General features: G+C 37.6%; 1 protein-coding gene across 2 annotated transcripts in view; it reads right to left on the bottom strand.

Moving 5' to 3' along the window:
* LOC122806973 overlaps nucleotides 1–21,607 on the bottom strand; it is a 362,457-nt gene extending 340,850 nt beyond the window's left edge. For both annotated transcript variants that reach the window (XM_044077830.1, XM_044077831.1), the window contains exon 1: nucleotides 21,410–21,607. In XM_044077830.1, coding sequence (XP_043933765.1) covers nucleotides 21,410–21,556 — 147 coding nt within the window. In that variant the 5' untranslated portion in view covers nucleotides 21,557–21,607. The remainder of the gene's footprint in view (nucleotides 1–21,409) is intronic.
* Between the last annotated feature and the right edge of the window lie 4,959 nt (nucleotides 21,608–26,566).

The following is a 26,566-nucleotide window of genomic DNA, read 5'->3' as shown; positions in this document are numbered from 1 at the left end:
ATATGGAGGCTTTTAAAGCTTAGCCATGCTTTCCCAACTGTATCTGACATGATTTGATACACCGAGGTCATTTTAAAGGTTGCAGATAGGCTTGGACTATGGGTGGTGAAACATTTACAGGCTACCTCTGTCTATAAGAGGCATAGGCGCCAGAGCAGGGGTAAATTTCCAGTTCCCCATCCACTGGTCCAAGTTATGCTTGAATATGATAATGGAAGAAATCTGCTTCATATGGATGAAAGCCTGTTCCACAGGACAGGTAGTCTCTGAGACACATACCTGTCCCTCCAACATATCCTATTTATGTTGCAGATGAGGTTTAAGTCCCTAAATTGGGTCTTTCTGATGCTATTTATTTTGCAGATTGCAGCATATCCATCAGAGTGGGATCAGATTATGCTTTGCAGGCCAGGCATAGATTGCCTCACAGTAGTCTGTAGGAGATCAAATACAGGGATAGGGCTTTGAGGTGGTTCACATAGGACATGTTGTTTATACCCACTATCCTTTTTGTGAGGAACCTCTGTGGATGCTCTAGTTGTTGCAAATGTCGGATGATACATATACATATATAGACATATGGGTCTTTTGATGCCCCCTCCCCCTTTGTCTAGCAGGCTATTTTTTTACCTCAAATTTGGCTTTGGTCGAATAATCCCCTGAGTTTCTTGTTTAGATTGATGAGGAAGTTATTATCTTTCTGGGAATAGCCCTTCTTATTTTTGGCCATGATTTTCTGTCTTTCGTCATGCAACCTATTGATGTTGGGATTCCACCAGATTGGCTTGTTTTTAAAAGTTGTCCTATGCTTATTTCAGGTAGGTATATCGGTCTCTATGCAGCTATTTACATAAATTCACAGCGTTTCTGTGAAGAGTTCTGCACAGGTTTTAGTGTGCTCAGGATTTGGTGCCCTTGGAATTTTGCTAGGGTATCAATTAATAAGTTAGGCTTAGAAATTTTCTTAAAAGTTCTAGGGTTAGCTGGGGTCCTGGGTTTTATTTTTCATTTTCATTTTTACTTCAAAAGAGACAGTTTTATAGTCTGATATGATTGGTTAAGACATTACACTAGCAGGGGGTGCAATTTTCCTCATGTTTGTGAGGACCTGGTCAAGGATGATAACTCCCCTAATGGGCATGGGGACTAGCTGGCCCTGGGTGTTTGGGTTGATAAAGTCCAAAGACCTTTGTTTGGGCCTGCACATTTGAGGTTGTGTATAATTCCCAGTTTATACTTAGGTAGTTAAAGTCACCCATAAATATGGTATTGGGTTGAACAGGGAGAGTCTCCTGCATGTGGTATAGCCTTCATGGGTCATAGAGGGGGATCTATAATTTTCCAGAATATGGTATGTGACTACTTATGATAAGTTGGACATGGAGAAGATCAAGTGTGTCATACTGCTTGACCAGCCTTGACGTGTGTTTGTGTTTCATGTAAATTGAGACTCCACCACTTCAACTCCAAGAATATGTCATCTCCTCAAGTAATTGACTATACTAAAGAATGCAGACTGGAGGACCCCGATCTGATCAAAGGCAAGCTTCGGAACAAAAAGCTGAATAGTAAGTTTGCATCACTTCACTGAGCCACCCTTTCCAGTGATGAGTCAGTCTGAACTGCACAGGCACCTCAGCACCAGAAAGGAGGTGGCTACTTGATATACCACTGCAGAAATCTCCTATGAGAAGTACAAAGTTCTCTTTCAGTGTACCCCAGTATGGTAGATAGCATGATAGTCCTCAGACAATGTAGCATGATGCTACCCATAACCAAGCCTTCACCAGCCAGCTGATGACCACAGAACTAGGAATCATACCATAGCACACTTGCAGTAAAGTAGACTGGACGTGTAGGACATGGGGTAAAAAATCCAGCTAAGTTATCAGGACCACGTTATAAATTTGATGGCTTCATCTGGAACACTGGTTTCCTGAGATAGCCGATGTAAAACAGGAGAAAGTAGATCTGGTGTGACCAGACTAAACTTCTTACATTGTACCAGCTCCAGTTTTGAGGGACATCACTCCAGGAAGCTCAACCAGCAAGGCAGTAACAGGAAAACTAAACTGAAAAATCAAGTCCAAGACGTATACATAGTAATAGGTAAAAGAGATAACTATCTGAACAAAGTCAAACACCTTTGTTATCCAAGAGAATTATTTTACAAGAACTACAGACTCTTCATCAATCCTGATGCTGAAGATCCAGCCCTATCCAGTTCAGGCTAGAAAACATCAGTGCGATAAGGATGCCTATGAATTCCTAAAAGGATGTCTTCACAATACCATGGAGATGGCAGAAGGGGTTGTACCACAGCTTGCTTGTACACCTATGACAAATGTAAAGGAGATGGCAGCTCCTTCTGAGAGCATGTTTACTTACAAGATCAAATGGTAAAAAAGTAGGACTGGAGAATCTGGTCTGGTTGAAGGCTCTCAGAAATGGAGAGCCCAGGTAAAATAATATCCATCAAATTATATCCAAACTTGCCATCTAACCAAACCTCCTTCATGAAACCAGATAAGATCACAGCAAGTCATAGATAATCCCAGATTTTTTTACAGAGAGACTTGATATTTGACTAGAGATTGGAAGAGAACATGTCCTATATGCCTGTTCTGGTTGGTAAGAAAGATCCATGTGCACATCCTATAAGATTTAAGAAAAACTAAGTCGCAGGATGTTTCACATAGTGCTGGTACCTGCTAATTGATGGAAATAGAAAGTTCCCCCATGAACTCCCAATGTGAATTAAAACAACATTTATGCAGATACCTTTTAAAAATTGGAGCCTTCTGCATACAACAGAAGTTTCTGCAGTAATGGGGAATAAATGCGCTCTATAAAAGTATTTTCTTACTGTTAACAGTTCAGGAGCATACAGCCCCTAGCCCAGCATGTCAACTGACTGACCATAGGAGGACAGCAGATTGCATTCCATTGGAGTCTGCTGACCTGGACATCACAACCAAGTGGACTGCAGCAATTTAGACTTTAGGAAGAGCTGTCACCACATACTTTAGTTATCCAAACCTGCACAGTATAGAATTCATCTCCAATAGCTACCATACAAGGGATGACCACTTTTGTATCTTAAGCTGGTATGTAATCCTTTTTAGTGCCTATCAACCTTTACCCTGCCCTCTTTGCTAGGCTGACACTGCACTATCTGGATTGCCCCTTATTAACCCATGCCATATATTAACCAGCAAACCCACAAATGTAACCTTGCCTTCAGTTATAAGTGTAGTGTGGTAGGTATGAGTTCTGTCCACTGCGTGCTACCCCTATCCCAGCAGCACTGAAACAGAGTGCTGAACACTATTGTGCCCTAGACTACTAGGAATTACTGTTCTTACTGCACAAAGTGTTTCTGATACTGTTATAGTGGGATTGAACAGGCTGGAGACATAGTAGTACTGTTCAGACCACTGAGTCAGTCTGTCTGTCGGTACTTATTTTAGCTTTAACTATAAAATCCACATGGTGATATCCATTGCCACTAATACAGAAAATCTGTCTGCTGACAATGTTTGTGCACAGATGCACACTGAATGGATGCTACTCACATCAACTTGGGGCCTGCTGTGTTCTTTCCCACCCCGTCCCCAACCACCCCCAGTAGTCTCAATATTAGGTGTATGTTTTTCCTCCCTCATACTTAACTAATTCATTCTTAAAGTTACCTTTAACTAAAAACAGACATTCTACAACTCCCAACTATTATCACAACAATAACCTACACCTTCTAAGATTATCAGAAAGGTTTATACTCCATGTGACAGAACCAGCTACAAAATCATATACAATAAAACCCTCATTTCCAGCCATATCCCTTCCCAGAAGTAGGCCACATTTCAACCTTGTTGTAATGATCTGTCATTGAGCTACAATATATACACATTGGGCGGCACAGTGGTGCAGTGGTTAACATTGTCACCTCACAGCAAAAGGTTCTCCGGTTCGATTCTCGGCTGGGGTGCCTTCTGTGTGGAGTTTGCATGTTCTCCCTGTGCTCACGTGGGTTTCCTCTGGGTACTCCGGTTTCCTCCCACATTCCAAAGACATGCATCTGGAGCATTTCTCCCCGGGCCTCCGCTGAAAACAGGCTCTGTGGAACCTAGTCGGACTTTCCCGGTCAACAAATGATAAATAAATAAATAAAAATAAAATAAATAAATACACTGCAACCATGCACATTGTTGCCCTCCTTTAAGTTATATTCCTATCTTTGCAAACATATGTTACATCTCAAAATAGCACCAATATGTTTAAATATATTAAGGTATCCCTCTGCTGTTTCCATCAGACAGAAATATAACAGACAAATCATCATATCCCTCTGTTCACATCTCATCTGAAACCACTATTTCCTATTCCAATAACCTGCTGCTCTAACCATTCATGGAACATTATGACAAGTTTTCACAATCCATAAAATAATCAGTAAAAACAAAATGAAAACTCCAGCAAAGCTAGAACTTCCACTGAGTGTCCTCCCAAACCTCTTGTATCAGAGGCATATGGGATATATGCAAATGACCCTTATGAACATCAGGTGTTTCAGCTAATTGGTGATTCTGAATGCCCATGACTTGTTTTGTCATTTTAATGGACAATTTCAGCCCAATAAAGCCAAACCCCACTAGCTGTGGATATGCATATTTCGGCCTTGTTATGACCTCATCAGCACAGCACAAGCAGAGTGTTTGACTAAGCATAAGAAACACAGGGCTGTTATACCCAGCTGATGTCCATTATCATTAGGGTCAGATTGCTCTTTATATTGTTAACTTGTCTCTATTTGTATGTATTTGTATGTTTTGTTCAGGGCTTTTTCCCTCGGGTCTCCACTGAAAATGGGTAATTTCTTACCCAGTTGGACTAACCCGGTTAACAAATGTGAAATAAATAAATAAAATTAACAATCTTTCCCAACTTAACAATTACCCATACATAGTTTACTGGACTGGTAATTGGCTGCATGACAGAACCCACACTATTAAGGTTTGGGGCATTTGCTCTAGACAGAAGAATGTCACTAATGGTTTCCCACAAGGTACCATCTTGGGTGTTCTCCTCTTTGGTATATATTTCTGTGACATAAAAGCCAATATCAAGGGAATGTTGCTGAACATGTTTGTTGATGATAGCAAACTCGGGGTAGTTATCAAAACTCATTCTGATTCTCATATTTTCCAGCAAGGTCTGGACCAAACAAATGCCTGGAGTATTAATCATGGGCTTATTTTTAACACCCAGAAATGTGGCATAGCTTTCTTTGGTGACTATATCACCACTACTGCTTACTACATAGATAAAATTCCTGTTAAATATTCTGACCACCATGTCATTGTGGTGGTTAGAAACTCCTTCTGTCTTACACATCTTATCCTTTGTGACATCTTGTCAAGGTCCAAAGAATTTATAATATCACTTCATTTAGCCCTATTAGGCACATCATTGAGTATAATACACCCACTGGCATGTACCTCACCAAGTACCTAAACCAGAGAGAGAATTTTCAATGTTTCTTCAACAAAAAGATCACAGGTCTCACTATGCTTGGTTACTCTGATAGACTAAAAACTCTGTTGCTCTACTTGGTTTCTTATAGACTAAGTACTGAGGGGTGATCTCTGCTTAGCTTTCCATAATGTGAATGTCCCAGCACTCTTTGAATTCACTCATCTAAACAGAACAAGAGTTAAGACAAACACCCATTCTAAAGATCTAAACCTACACTATTACATCAACAAGACCAAATGGCATGACAGATACCTAACCCAATGTATACCCAATTTCTAGAATATGCTGCCATTACTCATCAAGCAGAGCACATCCCTAGCATTCTTTAAAACCACTCTGGGTGACTGGATGAGTGATCACAAATTTTCATCAGGAATATGTGGATAAAGTCTCTTTAATGAGGAGCGCAGCTAGCTTTCCACCAGTACTGGGTGAAGTGGCTGAGCTTCTTGATGGTCTTTTATGGTCACAAGATTTGTAAGAACATATGAAATTATGAACCACTTTCTCAAGTTACACACCTTCACAAACATCAAAATAAATTGGTGAGAAAAGAACTAAAACTCTGAGATAAAGCCTAAAGATCGTGGAACGGAAACCAACACAGGCACATCCAACAAGGATTCATTAACATTTGCAACCTATGTAAAAAAAAGTATAAAAAGACAAAAAGCATCCTCCCTCCAGAATCATCAGTCCAATTTATTTACTCAATCAAAAATTCTGGAATCAGGTAAACCACATTACAGGTAAGAATTAGTAACATATCTTAAATTCCAACAAAACATACATCACTCAAAAGGCCCAATCACAACAGAATACATCCTTGATGAATTCCATAACCTCTCCTTACCTAGTCAAGATCCACCCAGACCCTACTCCACCAGATTTCTTACCACCATTCTACTTTAAAGCATTCACAACAAAACAATTCAATTCCTTTACCAGCAAAATCCCAGATGATGGTGTTCTACGGACTGGCAGTCTACACCCGTGGTTTAACAAAGCATGCTTAGAACACATACCAGAGCCATTAAAATGAATCTGCAACCTATCATTCTGCAATTACACATTCTCTTCAATATGGAAGAAAGCCATCATCAAGCCAATTCCAAAACCTATCAGTCCCAAACACCCCTCAGACAATAGCCCAGTTTCAATCCTCCGCAATGCTGACAAAGTGATAGAAGGCATGCTCTACATCTAAAGTGCAGATTACATTAAAATCTAAGGACCTCTGTCAAGAAACTAATGTGATTTCTGGGCCCACTGACATGAGGTAGTGGTCAGATTTAGACTGTCAATTTGAACATTGACAGTGACATCCTAATGGGTATGGCTAAAGGTCATCTCACAGGAATAGTATTTATTGATTTTACCAAAGCTTTTGATCTGGCAGATCATTGTCTGTTCCTAATATTGCTTTTAGTACATGGACCTAAGTTTGAATAGTTGCATGGGTGCTTGATGGCACATGCAGAGAGATGGGTATACCTATTCTAGAACATAAGAGCATGCATGATGGAGGTGATCAGGCCTATAAGCACAGGTTAGGCTAGTGTGTGTGGGCAGGTTTGGAGATATATCTGCCCTTGGACCTAGGGCAGAGATATCACAATAGTCATGCCTCATGACAGGCATAGGCTCAAGATGGCAATGTCAGCACATAGTTTGAGCAGAGCTGCAATTTAAAAACAAGCATTTCATGAGGAACTAAAAAAAACTCACCTGTGCCTCACTACTAGCTGGAGGTATGACATGCTGAAGACCATAGAAGGGACATAGGGCAGTGGTCAGATTATGACTGTCAGTTGTGTGCCTCTGATTGTAATCTGGTGCATTGCACCACAATGATCCAGAAGACTGGGGTGGGGCAGTGTCCCAGAAAGAGGCCAATGGCTGGACAGGAGACTCATGAGAGGCACTGTCCCACTGGGGAAGAACATCCCAAGTGCATACCTATGGGACTGCAAAAAATGTCCTCACCAGTCACACATTTGCAGTAGAGATCTAAATCATTATGTCCCCTTCTGCCACATCTACACAATGATGTACCTTAAAGAGTATTTTTTCTCCCTCTCTGTCAACTCTCTAACTGCCAGTTTAACTGTATGTAGATGTAATGGTAATCTACCAATCCAGTCCCTATCACTCCATTATAAAACACCAGCATAGCAATGAGGACCTCAGATATTTCTATATTGCAATCTTAACAGTCTTCTGTTTACCCTTAATTTCTTAAGTGCACTATTATCAGAACACAGAAAGCTGAGAAGATAAATTCAGGAACCAACATCACCAGAGATGAGAACACTGAGTGGTTGCCCTAGTATGCAAGCACTAATAGACTTGCCCGCTTTGGACTTTTGTTAGCCTCATTTCCTAAGTCCAAAACACAGGGGAAATGTTAGGTTTTGATGTTTGTAAGTGTGGTCAGTCATCTTGGCTGCTGACCTTCAGGAGAACATTATGTTCCTTTTGACATTGTGCAGTCTGATGTCAGTGTGCTCAAGAAATTAAAGGTAAATAACTTTACTTCCTTTTACTGCATATCAGATATCTTAGTTGTAGTCATCTTGGATATGTCTTTCCTTGAGATGAGAACAGTCAGCTGTGGTTGGTTAGTCACCTGTAATTAGTGTAAATCTTCACCTTCATAGACACTGGCTTAATTGGTTTTGTTTTACTGTATGGATGAGACTAAAGTTTTTTTTTAATCTATCTAGGCATAGTTGTATACATATTTAGTCATCAGCATTGAAACAAATGCTGAGTCTGTCTGTCTGTCTGCCTGTTCATCTGTAGCATCCTGGAGATTGTGAGACAGAACACCAACAAACCCATAATTTGAAGCATCACTTGAAACTTGATAGGAAAAGATGGATAAGTACCTTCTACAGCATGATCATTTGTCTTGATTCCCTGAAGGCACATTCACAGCCCTCAGTCCATTTCTGTGTAGACCTATTCTATAGCAATTTCTGCAATGGTTATACTATTGTTGAGAGAGTCTGTGAAACATTTACCAGTTTTAAATATCAAATCACTATGACACAATCTGTGATCCAGATGTCTTACAACCTGCACATTTCATTTATATCAGTCCCAGGCTCACAATATGACATTTAAATTTTGAAAAACTCTCATTTGCCTCTTTGTTTTAACTGCCTATCTAGGACATGTCATAGGTTATGCTAATGTTCTCTGATGCTCTTATCCATCACCATGATAACATCTTGGAATTATTGTGCATTACTAAGTCTTTGATATATCATCTCCATTGCTTGCATGATAGCAGATGCACTTAGAAGATCATTTGGTTACACTGAAGCAATCTTTTATGTATATCAATTAGTAGAAAATTCTTTGGTCGGTGCCATGGTGATTTCTGACAGTTGCCTTCCTCTGTCAGGGATGTGAAAGATGTCAGGTTTTCTGCAGGGGATACAGTGCAGTCCTTAAAACACTAGTGACACAGAAGCTTTTAAAGTCTCCACAGATAAGAATATCCTCTGAGTTAGCCTTTTACAGCAGTGGCACCATGGGGACTAAAGACCCACTGCTCTTTCTTTTATACAACACCCTTAATTTTCTGGTTCAGAAATCAAACCATAAAACATTCCCCTGACATCTTTCCATTTCAAGCCAACATTTGAGCCAAGTTGAGTTTTTGAATTTATTACTTCTAATTTTCCTATGTCCTTATCCATTATTTAACCTCTGCCAATAAGTGAAGAGCTTTGCATAAGTGACACGTTTACTATTGTCCTTAACTATAATCTGCAGCTTCTTAATTGAGCACCAATTTTGTATAAGACCTTTCACTTCATTATCACATAGTGCTATTTTCCCATATCACATATTTACCTGTATATTTAAACATCTGTATTTTCCTTTCATATATCACTGACACAGTCATGTTGCCCATTGTGGTAACGTCCATCTAATGAGTGAGGGATAATAATACTTAAATTCTTTCATGGAAATCAATTGCAGTGCAACTCATGTATTGACTTCTTTTTAAGCTTCATGCTGTTCCATCTAGATCTATGTAAAAGATGACATTCAATAAACTTTTCACCTAGCTGCAAGACATAATTATAACTAAGAACAAAGATAAATGGATGCTGGTAGTAATTTAGAAATTCAGTGAGTGCAGTTTGCAAGTCATCAACATATTTATTCTAGCCAGTCCTGAAGCTTATTGTCCAGTCATCAAAACATTTCATGCAGTCCTAAGCTGCAGGTTAGGTAGCTGTGCATTTCAGTACTACACACAGAGGTTTCTAATGAATTTTCAGCTGTAGCAGGTTCTTTAAAATGTTAATTCATTAGTATACACATACTGTTCCACTAAGATACTGAGTGTATTAGCAAGTTCCAGTTTGTAGATTAACAATGTTAAGCAATTCAAAATACAAATAACAATGACTAAAACAACTATAATGGCAGTAAATGAGGACATTAACAGAAAATGTTTCTAAGTATAGAAGTTGCAGGAACTAAAGAAGATTCATAGTAGAGAGTTCAAATTACATAATTAGCTAGTTGCACAATACAAACAGTGGTTAATTATGAATAGTGAAAGTACATTACAGGTAATGTTGTGCACATATCTCTCAACCTCTTATCATAATAAATCTGAACAAAGCCTTACTAATAGGACAAAGGTCTAAAATGGGGACTGATTTTAAATATTGCTCTCATAAATTTATAAAATTACTAGAATAACAGGATGTGTGTTAGCATGAGTTTTCTGAAGGATAAGAAGTCTGTAACTCAAATGTATGTAATTATTTAGTGATTTCAGTTCTCAGTGATTCTGGAAAACTAAAAATTTTATGAGAAACAGACTAAAAATATGAGGTAAAACTATTGGCATTCTATGAAAATCTGTACAGTTGAGAGGTATGGTTGTACATGACAGTACAGACCGCAACAATACCTGGCATAAATAGAGAACTGTTGCTAGAGTTTTAGTTGTACCTGGTTCTTTAAAGGCAAAAAATTCTCATGTATAGAGCATATGGTCAATAATAATGTCTGCATAAATTAATCATGTCCTATTTATGTCACAGGTGATGTTTAGGTCCCACAGTAGGGTAGTTCTAATGCTAGTTGTTTTGCAGATGTGCAACGGGTCCATCAGAGTGAGACCAGAGGATGCTTTGTAGGCCAGGCATAGATTGCCTCTCAGCAGTCTGTAGGAGACTGACCACATGGATTGGACTTTGAAGCAGTCCAAGTAGGACATGTTTTACACCATTTTTTGTGAGCATATGCCTGGTAATGAACATACTAAAGGGGTGATGTATTCAGTGTTTGATCTGATGTGGGCCAAATACAGTGGAACAGTGGCATCCTTGGACCTAGATGCCACACCCTTGGTTATACATTTTGCAGCATAGAATGGTTTCCTTACTACCATAGACACATGATGGTAAAAGACTGGGTGTACTCTTAGAGGTGTATTATTAATGTCGTAATTTTCAGGAGTAGCCATCTTCCCAAAGGATACTATTATGCATTTCTTGGCACTGAGTTTTAGACTGTGGCTCTGGCACCAGTTATTAGTCTGTGTCAGGCTTTCCAGGAGTATATTTGTGTCTTTGGGGGATTCTATGACTGTGCCTAATTTTCAATCATCTGCAAACTTGGTCAGCCACAGGCTTTTGATGTTGGCCTTGACTTCATTGAAGTAGATGCCAAAAAGGAGTGACCCCAGCATCAAGCTTTGACTGGGCACTGCTAGCAACTGGCTTCTTTATGGAGGCAGACTCCCTTATCCTAACTTTGTGGAATTAATCTGTGAGCCATTTGTCTATTCATCTGGTAACACAGGGGTTTATACCTAATTTAGTGAGGATGTCTACAATGCCCAGTTGAGTTATTGTTTCAATTGCTTTGGCCATGCCAGAGTAAGTAGTATGCAATATTTTGTCCTTGTCCATTGTTTTGGTGACCTTCTCAAAAACATCTACCAGGATGAGGAGGTCCTTGATGAAACCAAACTGGGTTATATACAGTGTCTGAAGGTTTCTTATGCTATTGTTTATCATTTGCTTTATATTTTTTTCATGGTTTTGCATATGAGGCTAGTCAGTCTTATGGGTTTGTAGTTACCTGGGTCCATAAATGTCCCACCCTTGTGCAGAGGGATGATTATTGCAGTTCTCCATTCACTTGGCGTGAAGTCTGTCTGGAGGCTATGGTTACATAGTGATTTTAGTGGTCTGATAGATCATGTTTCAAGCTATTAAGGATGCATAATGGGATATAATCAGGGCCCATTAATGCAGTGTTCTTGGCCCTGGATAAGTACTTTGAGGACCTGTTCTATAGTGATATTTGTGGGCGGGTATTTCCTGAGGGGTCTCTGGGGGAAGAGTTGGTTAAAATTGGAAATACATTTGTTGGCTAGTACAGTCTATATCTTCCAGTTCAGTATGGGTGGATTTACATTTAGTTCAGTACATTGCTATGTATTGCCTTTAAGGCCTGGGAGGGTATTTTTACCTCAAATCTGGCTTAGTAGGAAGTTTGCCTTAAATAATTCCTAAAAGTTCCAGGGTTAGCTGGGGCCCCGGGTTTCATTTTTATTTCAGAGGGGAAAGCCTTTTATGATCCTTCCTGTCCAGTGAGGAAGATAGCTTTATGATCAAACCTTGCCAGTGAGGACATTACACTGTGGAGGGGAAGGCTGCAATATTCTTCCATGTTTGTGAGGATCGGGTCAAGGTTGTTTGCACCAATAGTGGTTTATAGACTAGCTGTTTCAGGGTGTTTGTGTTTACAAAGTCCATGAATATCTGGGCGTGCATGTTTGAGGTCAGGTATGGTTCCTAGCTTATAGTGGGGAAGTCAATGTCGCCCATGAATATGGTGTTTTGTTGAATAGGGAATGTCTCCAGTACATTTAATTATGCATTATGGGTTTCCTATATCATAGAGGGGGAACTACAGCTTGCAAGGATATAGTATGTAACTTAGCCAATGGTAATTTTGATGTGGAGAAGCTCAAGCACATCAGACTGTTTGACCAGCCTTGATGTAAATTGAGAGAACTCCATCTTTTGCTCATTTATGTAGAGTGGCTGGTCTAAATGTGTGGTAGGCATTACAGTCCTGCCAACACCACTTCCAACTTTGCCCATTTATAGGATTTCACCATGAAACTGGCAAAATGCCCATTTCCACTAACCTATTTATGTACTACAAGTTTCTGCCAGTTCAGAGTTATGAAGCCCTGACTATGACCCTGCCAACCACACTTTGACTTCTGACCTAAACCCTGTTAGAGCCACCTGTTGAAAGGCAGTTATCATGAAGTAGACCTTGCTGACCTCTGCCAGAGGGAGGCTAGGGGCAGTGTCCCTGGATATGCAGTCTGCCTATGATCCTTGGTGAAGAGTAGACATGGATAAAGGTTTCTGCCTATAATGGGCTGGCACTATAGGGGAATAGCATTACTTGCAGATGTAGGTGCCATGCCCTCACAATACCCCATTGCCTACCCATCCTTTGAGACATAGAGAGCACACTCAGGGGATTGGTATGGCAAGCATGATAAAATCCTCTGAGAGCTACCTGGAGGATGGCTACACTTAGTGAACAAGTTCCTCCCCAAAATAAATAAATAATTATATGTATATTTATATTTATGTATATATATATATATATATATATATATATATATATATATATATATATATATATAATGTGTGTGTGTAGCTTCTCATCCTTGCCACATATCAGCAAGTACTGTGACTGTGAAAGTACCCTTTAGCACTGAAATGTACAATAACTGTATATACAACACAAAGTAAGTTTGCAACATGTCTGCACCGGGAACCAAACATCACCAAAACAAGTTACTGGAGGAGAAAAGGCACAAATCAAGGCAGAAGTGCTGTGTCCAAAGGATAATCTGTCAACAATCCACAAAAACTAATGTAGTGCAGCAAGGCCAATAAACGCTCCACGATACTGAAGGTACGATGAGTATCTTTATTAACACAAGACACAGTGCGTCGACCTAGGTTTCGTCCGACTCCTCGGACTTCTTCAGAACACTGTAGCACCCCAGTCTGAGTGCTTATATATTCACTTTAATTACATTAATTAATCCATCAAGTCACTTAATTGTATAATAAGACAAATGAATGATCAGCTTTAAAAATGAAACCAAGGTTGAGAAACACAGTTTAAAACATAAACACACTTAATAATGCTAACAATATTAAATAAAAACACTTAGTACATACATGACCTTGCTTAAAAAAAAACAAAATATATATATATATATATATATATATATACATATGTATGAATGTTGCATAAATATATTGATGTATTGATATATAATTGAAAAATATATATGTGTATAAATAATTGAATATTAAATATTGTAAGTTAAAACCCCTTGTTTATAAAAAACATATCTCAATTCATGTTGTTTAATATGTTATATAATATAATAAACCAACAGATACCCAAGTGTATACTAAGATTCCAAAATGTGTAATGTGTGGTGCTATAAGTGTTGTATAATAAATTGTTACAATATTACATAAAATTGCTCATCCATTGCACTTAAATGAGACGATAAAATATCAATCTGTATAAAAACATGTGTATTAACATATTTGTATATATTAAATTATGAATAAAAACTTGTAATTGACAATATTTAAAAATATTTATAATGTTTAAAAAAATGATGAAACTGGCCGTAAATGTGAAACACAAGAAAATAAATAAATATAAATATGGTTATATAAAAAAATATATGTTTATAAATATATATATATACAAAATATCACTAAAATACTTGTGTGCAAAAATTATTATGTGTATATATTCAAATGTGTTAAATGTATAGTGCTAAATATACCTATTAGGTTCCTTTAATGTTATGTAACCATAAAATGGGTTTTATGCTAATATATTCGTTTAAACCAGGATGTTGGTTGGCGTTCAATAAAATTTGAATTCTTAATTCCACTGTGTCAAGGTTAAATTTAGTAATTTTTCCTTGTGGATCAATGCCCTGATGGAATATTCCAAAAAACTTAAACTGGTGACTATTAAATTGATTTATATGTCTTGCTAAGGCATTGGTTAATTTCCCATTTTTAATATCTAATATATGTTCTTTAATCCTGTCCCGTAACAACCTACTACTTTTCCCAACATAAAAACTGTCACATGTTTGGCATACTGCAATGTAAACCACATTGCGTGTAAAACAATTGATATAACTTACAGTATTTAATATTCAATTATTTATACACATATATATTTTTCAATTATATATCAATACATCAATATATTTATGCAACATTCATACATATGTATATATATATATATATATATTTTGTTTTTTTTTAAGCAAGGTCATGTATGTACTAAGTGTTTTTATTTAATATTGTTAGCATTATTAAGTGTGTTTATGTTTTAAACTGTGTTTCTCAACCTTGGTTTCATTTTTAAAGCTGATCATTCATTTGTCTTATTATACAATTAAGTGACTTGATGGATTAATTAATGTAATTAAAGTGAATATATAAGCACTCAGACTGGGGTGCTACAGTGTTCTGAAGAAGTCCGAGGAGTCGGACGAAACCTAGGTCGACGCACTGTGTCTTGTGTTAATAAAGATACTCATCGTACCTTCAGTATCGTGGAGCGTTTATTGGCCTTGCTGCACTACATTAGTTTTTGTGGATTGTTGACAGATTATCCTTTGGACACAGCACTTCTGCCTTGATTTGTGCCTTTTCTCCTCCAGTAACTTGTTTTGGTAAGTTTGCAACATGACTGTTATGCAATGTTGAACCAAACCTCTTACCATTTGCTAAAATAGTAAGTCTTTATTCATTTAACAAATGAACTCCCTTTGGCATGGTATTCTCTGAATTCATTCACACAGATGTGTTATAGCCTGATTTCATTCAACAAATGCATTTTCATAGATATTGTATTTTAGTGTTTTGAATTTTAATTTATAATATAATCATTTCTTCAAACCACCTCATAAAAGTGTCAACAGTCAGGATTCAAATGTGGCCTAACTTATTTTTTGTGGTTCCAAAGAATGATTTTATGGAGTCATTCAGTTTCACAACAGCACCACTAGTGGATGCAGTGGTGTTAATGAATTTAAATGAAAATGATGTAATCAGGATGAAGACGTTGTAGCTTGTAAGCAGGAGATGTCATGGTTAAATCCATTTTTTTGATGTATGGCTCAGTAGTTAACCTCTGTTTCCCCTCTCTCTGTCTATCTCTCTTTCCCATACCTCTCAACCTCTCAGTGCCAGAAATCTGGATAATTCCTGACATTATGGGGGGACAAATGCCCAAAAATAGGGACACATTTTAAATATTGCTCTTAGAAAGTTGCTAGAAGAACAGGATTAGTGTCAGCATGCATTTTCTGCAAGATATGAAGTCTGAAAATCAAATGTATGCTTTTATTTAATGACTTTCATCCTTAGATCATCCCAGTGATTTGTCAAAAATCACAGTTTTTATGAGGAACATACCAAAATTATGGGGCAAAAATCCAGACATTCTGCAAAAATTTGTACAGTTGAGAGGACTCTCTTGCTCTCTCTCTCTCTCTCTCTCCCTTTCTCTTTCTCTTTCTCTCACAGCTCTACAGTTTACTCCTAACATCTGGTTACTGTCTGGGTGGAGTCTGCATGTTCTCCCTATGTCAGCAAGTCCAGTTTTCTCCCACTTCCCAGCAACATGGAGAATGATTGGTTAATCAAACTGTCCACATGTATTGCATTTACCTTTCTCCTTGTGGCCTGGGTGGCAGCTGAAAAGAGCCCATGTAAACCAATTCACTTATCAAGGTAACAGATTATCATTTAAGTTCAGGGTAAATTGTCCTTTTTGACCTTAGATCTGTTATAATAAGAAGAGGGCACACATGACAAAGCTCCCTGCATGGGAGGGTGTTGACAGCTCTGCCCCCTTACTAAATAATATTTTTTGAGTTTGAATCAATACTTAATTGCAACTGTGGATAACAGATTATGTATTTTCTGTCTCTCTCTCTCTCTTTCTGTATCATAGACCATGTAACTTTGATTTTTTTTTAAGTACATTGTAAGGGTATGACATGTTTTTGTTCATTTGAGCTGAAAGGAAGGATATTACAGGCATGTTGCTAGCCTGCAGCATAAGCAATACAGTTGTATGATGAATGCACAGGATAAATGATGGGAGTCCACACCCTCCTAATCATCAGCTCTGTCCAGAAGAACTAAATATACAAAATGAAAACTTAAATGACCTGCTGGAACATGTCATAACTTAAACTGAATGACTAATACTTTTGCATTGCTATATCTGGCAAAGAAAACATCATCCACATATGAATGGTGTGATTGATTGATTGATTGATTGTCTTCAAAAGGACAGTTCTACAGTTTACAAAAAAACTTGTAGTTTTCACCCTAACTTTATCAATCTTGAAATGCTGTCTGTACTACTGAATGAGAGGGGGCGTTCCTTTGCTAGTAAAGTTGACTACATCAGCTATGTTTAGCAGCATAGCTGTTTGTACAGCTACTGAAATGAACATTCTTTTCTTTTTTTTCAACCTTTGTGATTCCTGTATATCATGATTGATTTAATGTGAATGCATGCCAGTGCTTTATCAGACTGCAACTAATGCTATGCGGCCATATTTATATATCAATCTCACTTTCTTATTTAGATAGAGCATGTTAAAATAAGATAGTACAGTGGCACATTGTTTAACATTTCTGGCTCACAACACCTGGTTCTCCAATTTGACTCTTGACTGTGGTCCTTTTTTTGTGCAGTCTGCATGTCTCATGGGTGTGTGGTTGTATCAGTGTGTGTGTGTGTGTGGGGGGGTGGCGGGGGTGTGTGTCGTGTACATGTCCTGTGCTGGGCTTAGCATACCATTGTAGATTAATTCACTGTCGTATACCTGCTGAATGGCAAGATAGGCCTCAACTCAGGATAAAATACCAACTATTGGAAAATGAATGAACATTAAATGATGGGCTATGAGCACTCTTTAAAGTGTTTTTCCGATATTCTTAGATGCTGTGTAGCATTTATTGAATTGAGTCATGTGATGAATGCAGGCCCTTGTCATTCCTTTTTTGTTTAAGTCTGTTTTTAAGCAACAGTTTTGCAAACTTTTTATTCAGCCATGACCCAAATAAATTTAATGCATCCTTCTCTAATATTACAGCAGGGATAGCATGAGGTACACCTATAGCCTTTAATGAACACACCTTACACTTTCCCTGTGCTGATATCATTGAAGTTAATAGAATTCACAGTATATCACAGTGGCATGAGTTTAAGGAAAACAGAAGTATTACATGTTATTTCTCCTTTAAACTAAAGCAGAGGCCAAAAATGTTTACTGATGTGGGAAAAATGCTATTTGGCACTTCCAGAACAACATGCAGTGAAGCAAAGTTAAGACATTTACTTTCACAAAACAATTTAAAATAGCTATTATTTCATCCTTACAACTCATCTCTTTGTTATAGCTACAAAATACTGAAATATGTTCCCAGGACGCAAATATGAAAGACCACACTCACTGGAAGCAATAGTCAGTTTTGTCTGCATGTAGTTCTTATCAATCTGTTATAAATAAAAACAGTTAAGTTATACTTTATAGGCATTATTCATAGAAGGCTTTCCTACATCTTGCTGAAGTTTTTTTGTCCAGGATTTCCTTTTTCCTAAAATGTGATCTTACAAGAAAACATTACTGACCTCGCACTATCCAACCAGCAACAAATACAAGTAGTTTGAATAAAGCTTCAAGAAAAGAAGGGAAATGCTCCCTGCATAGATGGACAAAACAAATGACGCACAGAAATAATGACATAATAAATGAAATATAAGCCACTCTTGATATTATTACAGGTAACTGAAAACAAAATAGAATTACAAAAGTTGAAGAAATTCTCCTATTCTCTAGTTCATGTCTTCTTCTTCTCTAAACTCATGAAAAGGTGCTCAGCAGTCCCTGTCACAGGCAGTAGTCATCTTCTGTATTCATAGATAGGGAGTGCATGTTTGTTAGCCCTCTTAGTTACTTGAATCAGACATTTTTTTATTACAATAAAGTTATATTCCACCGCAAGAACTCCCTTTATGGAAAGAGCATGGCAATATGGTTTTGCAAACACAGTTAGAAATAGTGTCAGCAGGTCCAGAACATAATGTCATTTATTATCAAAAATAAGCTGGAGATCGGACAATGAGAGAAAGATAAACAAGGAAGCGAAAAAGTACATTGCATTATATCAAATCATTCCAAGAGGTGCATATTTTCCCTGCACACTTTGTTTAGCATGCTTCACATGGCTACATATTAAAAATCACAAGTGTGTCATATAGTATGTAGTTTAGCATGAATGTACACTGGTTGTCTCTGACTGCTACTTGCAGTCATGTGGAAAGTGATTTTGTCAGCAGAAGGATGCCATTGTACAGTGGATTTCTTTGGCTGACTGCTGGCCCTTAAACAGGAGGTTTGCTCATCTTCATCTTCTTATCCAGGTGCCCTTCCCTGGGCTCACATTCTACAGTCATACAGGCAGTTCCAGAGAAGCACCACGCATTCTGCCTGTGTATTTTGTCTGCAGCCCTACTGCTGGCAATGCCTTCTCCTTCCTGTCCTGCCACTGCCTATCAAATCCAATCTTCCGACACTTTCTATAAAGATTCTCTGGGCTTGACCATGGCTCTGCTGTCTCTTCCCTCCTCTTAGCTGTCCATGTTCAGAGACATCAGAGACACTTCATAAGCATAAGCCATGCACACCTTATTTTTCTTGTTGTATTACATTTTTCTAATAAGTAAATGGCATGTTTCTAGCAGAGTAGACAATGTAGAATGCATAACTGAAGCAAGATTACTGATCTACATGGGTGTAGCTGTTATACTGAAAGAACAATTAACATTACTTAAGAACTTTTTAAGCTGTTTTCTCTCTCTCTCTCTGCCTCTCTGTCTCTCTGTCTCTGACTCTCTCTCTCTCTTTGTCTATCTGCCTGTCTATCTACCTCATACTTGCATGCACACCTGCCTGCTCACACACGCACCTGCGCATGCACACACACACACACACACACACACACACACACACACACACACACACACACACACACACACACACACACACACAATTATGCAGCCTCATTAATGTCTTTACACATTAGTATACACAATAACATCTCCCAACTCTAATATGCCTTCATCATGTAGTGGGCTATTTTCCTGTGTTCTTTCTCTAAATAATTCCAAGGCCAATATAGGTTGAAACAAAGTAGTTTGCATAATAGTCCTTAAATAAAGAGATGTTTACTTGACAAGGGGAGTTCAGCATAAAGGATATGTCAAAGTAGAATTAATTTAGTTCAACCTACGAGAAGGATTTATTTCCTGTAATTCATTAACAAGTAAGTGAAGTTATTTATCCACACCCATAGTCCATTTTGGGAGATTCTTTCTTTCTTTCTTAATGTTTTAGTTTGAAGAAAATACATTAAATGCCAAGTTAAGCATCACTGCATGAAAGCAAACCTTAATGATCAGGAAAAACTTATCTTGATCTGTTGATACGATCGCTTCACCACTTTCTGTTGCATGGAATTTGACATGCAATGATCGTAACTACTACTGTCTAACTCTCCAGACCATATTTACAGCTCTATCAAGCGAATCATGGCTTCTTGTATATCAACAATATTAGCTTGTTCATGCAAGCACACTGTTCTATAAGGAAAATGAGAGGATTTCTCAGATATCCTAACTGTAGCAAAAAATGCATGCATGTATCAGTAATGCAATAACTATTTTCTGGAAATCTTAGATATGAGCTAACTTTCTGATGAACATTTACTTTTAGAATTAAACTGGATTTATATGAATAATCTGTTATGCCATTCCTGCTTGATATCTAACGTGATTTTGATTCTGATGCCATGACAAATCTAAAATTTACAAATTAAGACCTTTTCCCACTTGAAAATATTACAGAATAAAAGGAATGCCTGACAGTAACATTGCTATCAACTACAGTGCATAAGAAATAATAAAAGATAAACAGAATTAACAAATATACATATAATTAAAAGCAACAGCCTTACGTTAGTGAAACAACTCTGACTTTCACAAATGAACATGAAGTGTACTCAAACATGACCTTTAAAGCAACCAAGTGTAACCATACTAAAGATAATGTGAACTCTAGCAAACATAATGCCTTTTTAAAACATGTGCCAGGTTTAATGGTGCATTATACAAAACCGATTTTACAGCTCTTGTAAATAAAATTGGAAATAGAAATCTATTGTCTGTGTCTCTTTATGTTAACTAATGAAATGTAAAACTTACTGTCACCTAAGCAAAACGTTTGTCTGTATTTTAACATTACACTGTTTACTAAAGTAATCATGCATTGCCCTGGAGTTAAATCTCAAACCAGGGAACGCTTAAAGCACCTGTCTAATCTTCATATATTTGATGTTGATTGCTGTCCATACATTCTCATCTAATAAAAAATATATATCTAGAAGAAATGCTACTGCATGTATCGACTTGTTTTAATAAAACTTTAAGTTTTATTTGTTTTAGTAAAACATTAAGCGATTTTTTTGTATCTCTGTGAGCTGTCTGTTATTTTGATTTTGGTTATGTACCATCTCAGCATATTATCTTGGATAAATAATTGAAGCTGCAAGAATACAATAGTTTATCTTAAATTCCATGCAGATATGTTTATAACTCTAAGTCATATAAAACAATGACTTTCTCAGTAAAATGCTTCTTAAGTGAATTGTCGCATCAAACTTACTGTGCTGGAACTAATGCTGTCAACTTCTTGTTTCCCAAGAAAACCTTCTGTGATTTTAATATACAAGGGAAAAGAATCTTGAAACTTGGTAACCAGTTCTTTTAAATTGTAATCCTTAGAAGACCATTTAATTTTCGATATATCCATTTTGAAAGAGAAACCATTTAGTGATCACTCCAGCTGAATACAATTTAGAGTCAAGGAAGTGCAGCTGTTTTTACTTACTAATAAACAGGCAGGCTCATGTAACAACGTAGTTAGTTACTATGGAGACTAACATTGACTTGTACGGTGCTGAAATCTGGTTCCCCAAGTTCTCCTCTGGCAGCATCCATGACTGTTGCAAATGAAGACACAGTTGTTTTAAAATGCAACAAAGCATATTCTCTGCTGTTGCAGAGTTTGTTCATATGCTATGCTTCTTCTGTTTGACATTCTTAATGCTTAATTTTAAAACACATTGATATTCTTTGTATCAGAAACTAGATGTAGCAGTCAAAACAGGTAGTTTGCCCTTCTGTAAACCTTTTTTTTGTGATAGAGCTTTATTAGTAGGGTTTGGTACCTTTTAAGTAAAATGTTATATTAATATTGTAAGCTGCATTCTTAGCTATTATTCAGTGTAACAACAGCGCAGTGAACTGAAAGGCATCTCTCAAATAAAATCACATATTTCTGACATGACTAACTTAATTGTTCAAGCCAATATGGACACTGCCAGAATTGCCCTTCTTGATGACATGCCAATATGGATGCTGCCAGAATTGCACTTCTTGCTGACATGATGTAAGAGTAGTTGTTGTATAAAAAGGTACAAGTGGAAATGTTCTGCAGTGGCTTTCATTTTAGCCACCATATACAAGATTATCACATTCTTCTGAATTTAAGCAAAATACTGAGAATGTGGTTGTTATAATGGAATGGTTGCTCTGGAAAACTTGGGAGTCATTATGCCATGAGTATACTGAACATTTTAGATTAGATGTGATATTGTAGCGATGCTGTGCTTTAACTCATTTCCATAGCAAAGTAAAGAGATCCTTACAAGAGTACAAAGAAATTATGTTGTTGCTTTTGTTTGAATTTGAAGTTCCATGTTTTTCAAGCAAGCAAGTACCATATTTGATATAATTCCAGTTATTATACAAAATAGAATCTGTTCTAACCTGTTATCATAATTCCAGTGATGCAAAATTGTTTCTAAACCTCTGTTTACAATGATAAATACTGCTGAGAAAAGTATTAATATCTCTGGCAGTTTGCTAACAAGTTTCATTCTGTAGTCAAGGGTTTAATTTCCTCAGCCTCCATTTGTCTACTGAATGACTCTGAGCAGATCACTTATCCAGACAGCATTCCTAGGTCACCCCTGAAAAGATATTTGTGGGGTTGACACAGTTAGGGTAAGTAGGTAGGAAAGAAAAAAGAAAGAAAGAAAGAAAAAAACTCAACTCACTACGGTACTCATGCAAGACATAATCAATCATATCCTGAGGTACATAAGACTAACTTACCTAAACCACAAAGACCCCCAGAACATAACACAGGCATTAAATATCAGCAATACACTCAAACTCAAAGCCTAAACCTTATATAGCACTATGACTCCAAAAGTCTTAGATGCTAAGCCCATAATGCAGACATCTAACCAAACAAATATTCTAGTCATCGAAAACTCCATTGTAAAACATAAAGATGCACCTCTTACGAGGCTTAGGAAGAAAACAGTGACATTCATTTGCTTGTCTGGTGCCAGGATCCATCATATCACATAAGCACTCAAGTCCTTGATCAGCATGTACCAGTATGACTCTGTCATAGTACATGTGGGTGTACCTCCCTGGGCTATATGAGCAGAGACATGATGGACCTCTCTGACTATGTGTCCTATCCTGGTATAATCCTAGAACACTGACCAGTGTTTTACAGTCTCCAGGAATGATGTTACAATAAGAGCAAAAAATAATCAATTTCAATAACTATCTTAGTGTTTGATGTCATTTGAAGAGGGTGCAGTATTTGTTAACCTAGGAGGACATAATGACATCCCATTCTGCTTTTCCAGGGATGGTCTGCTCCTGTGCAGTTAGGTTTTGGAATACTGGCTAAGCCATTCTCCACTCCCATACTACCTTTTCATGAAATCCCAACCAGATATACCTACCAACATAACTGTAGGAGCAATGGATAACATGAAGGTGTTGCTATCAACACTAGGAGCCTAAACAAAAAAAAACTCCACTCCCTACAAGCCTTCTTCACCTTGTTGGATGCAGATGTCTGACTAGTGATTGAGACTTAGTTAAAATTGCAGAGAGTACTTTGGCTGTGCAGGGCTATAATGCCTTCCACACATTTAGACCAACTACAATGCAGGTGATGTCTCAGTGTTTATCAGGAAGTGTCTTATATTTAGACTGGTTAATGCATCAGAGCTTCTTCATGTCCAGCTCACCATCAGTAAAGTCTCTTACCACATTATAGCCAGTTATAGAACTCTCTAGTCTCTTACCACATTATAGCCAGTTATAGACCTCTCTACTCCCTTACCACAATATAGCCAGTTATAGAACACCTCTAGTTCCTTACCACATTATAGCCAATTATAGAACTCTCTAGTCCCTTACCACATTATAGCCAGCTATAGAACTCTCTCTACAACCCAAGATTGTCACAGCACCTACTTTCAGGAACTTAAGTCACTCAGCATTAAACCCATACCATTTTCCTGGGTGACTTTAACTATCCAGCTATAGACTGAGAAACCTACACTAGCACTAGTGTGAAGGCACAGTGATTCCTGGACATTGTTAATATAAATGCTCTGGAATAACTAGTGAGAGTACCTACTAGGGGCTAAAAACATCCTTAACCTATTTTTACTAATATGGGTGAGTCATGCTCCACCCTTTGAGTATCATCTTCACTTATCAGGTCAGATCATAAAATCATTTCCCTTAAAATAAAATTAAAACCTAAAATCTCATCAGCTCCTAGAATCTGTAGAATAGTTTCCAAGGCAACTTCCTAGCAAGTTTTAAATCCTCCCCAAGCCCATTAAACTCTGCCGAGTATTTGAAAATGTATACCACTAACTTGTATCAATGTGTCAGCAACTGCAGAGAAGCAACTGTACCTTGCAGGAACAAACATAGGGCTAACCTCAAAAGCAAATCTCCTTGGTGGAACCACAACATATACAAGCTTCTGGGCAACCAAGTGCTCCAGACTGTGTGGAATGCTCCACATTTGTGGTCGATTAAACCCACTGTTCCGCTGTTCCAAATTGTGCAGCCATTGCTCTGCTTAATTAGAACACCTCTGGCACTGTGCAACACTTACCATCCTAACAACTGAAAAACGGCAACTTCATCACAGAGCAAGAGTAAAACCCGACTTTATTAAACTTAAGACAAAACAAGTTTACTGGTTAAGCACTTTTGTCTGCATATTTATATGAAAGCGCTTAACCAGTAAACTTGTTTTGCCTTGAGTTTAATAAAGTCGGGTTTTACTCTTGCTCTGTGTTGCAGTTGCCACAACTTGCCACTTTTTGGTTGTTAAGATGCTATGTGTTGCACAGCAGTGTTCTAAATAAGCGGAGCAATGGCTGCACAATTCGGAACAGCAGAACAGTGGGTTTAATCGACCACAAATTCATTAAAGAAAGAGTCACAAAATTGATTCCAGTAAACTAAGCAGTAAAACACCATTACACCGGACTTTATGAAAGCAGCAAAGCTACAACTAGAACTGTTATTTTTTGTCATACTGTCAAGTTGAAAAATGTAGTCCTAGATGCTGAAGTAACAGACCTCGAGGTGCTAGCAGAGATGGTCATCAAAGTAAAAGCACTCCTCTTTACATCTCTCTACTCAACAGCCATGTATGGATGCAACTCCTTTATTACTGGCAATTTTGTTTAAGAAAGCATGTCATAGTTAGCGACTACATTGATTGAGAACTAAGCTATATAAGAAAGGAATGCCTACTTCCTTTATTTTACCTGCAACACTGCCCAACATAGTATATGGCTTTTTATAAGACTGATGTAGAAGTCAATTCTTTCTTTGAAAAAAAAATATCATTGAAGAAAAATTTACAAAGCAAATTAATCTTGCTAGCAAAGATCTGGCATTGATGGCTTGCTCTCACTGCCTTCTGACCACCAGACCATCTCTTGGTCTATATGCCTGTTTATTTCCGTATGCACCAGTGCAAGTGACAAATGAGAGAGAACATCATTTAAGCACCAATCAGGGTGGTTTTTTTTCACTATTTGTGGCCTTAACCCCAGTATGCATACATAGTAACATGCCGAGGGTTAACTTGCAATGCAAATATATCACATAGCCTAATATCCCTCTATAGCTGTATGATATGGTCTGTACAAAGAAAATGCTCTTACATGCAGAAATGACTGGAAATGGCACACACATCCATATGATCTGGTCTGTCCTCAAGTAATAGTAGTCATTTGCTTTCTTGGCTGACTTAGTCAGCACATTATAAATGCAGACGAGAACAGAATGATTGCTGATTAAAGCTCTGCTTCTGTTAGAAATACCTTCCACCAGCACAGTGTGTTTCTAATGTGAAAAGTAATTTCTGTATTGCCATGACACTTGTGAAAAGTGCTGCATAATTACAAAAAAAAAAAAAAAAAAAAAACATGCAAGCTGTCAAAAGAGCTAGTTTTGCTGTCTTTTACGTGTTGTATCTGAGCAGCCAAGTGTTCTGGATTATGTGTGTGTGTGTGTGTGTGTGTGTGTGTGTGTGTGTGTGTGTGTGTGTGTGTGTGTGTGTGTGTGTATACATATATTTTGGTTGAAAGGCCATGGCCACGGTCAAGGTACACTTTTCGCGCAGTGCAAAAACAGGGTGTTCCACATTATGACTGTTTGTCACACATTGCAATGGTCTTTGTTCCACATTGGCCTCTTAGCAGGTTGAGACCTATGACAAGCTCCACAATAAAAGGAAGAGAATCACAGCCAGATATCAGAAGATTAACCCATAGCAGGCTAGATCTATCACATTAAAATAAATAAGCAACTCAGGAGTTTTGACCTACACATCCAACATAACATCAGTAAGACTCACCAAAAATTGGGGCCTTCTTTACAGGCATAAACATTTCCTTTCTGTCCCTATAAA

Source organism: Protopterus annectens, chromosome 7.part0 (genome assembly GCF_019279795.1).
Source record: "Protopterus annectens isolate FY-2018-M chromosome 7.part0, PAN1.0, whole genome shotgun sequence".
Lineage (NCBI taxonomy): Eukaryota > Metazoa > Chordata > Ceratodontiformes > Protopteridae > Protopterus > Protopterus annectens.
Note: the sequence above shows the minus strand (reverse complement) of the source record. Positions and strands in the feature narration are given on the sequence as shown.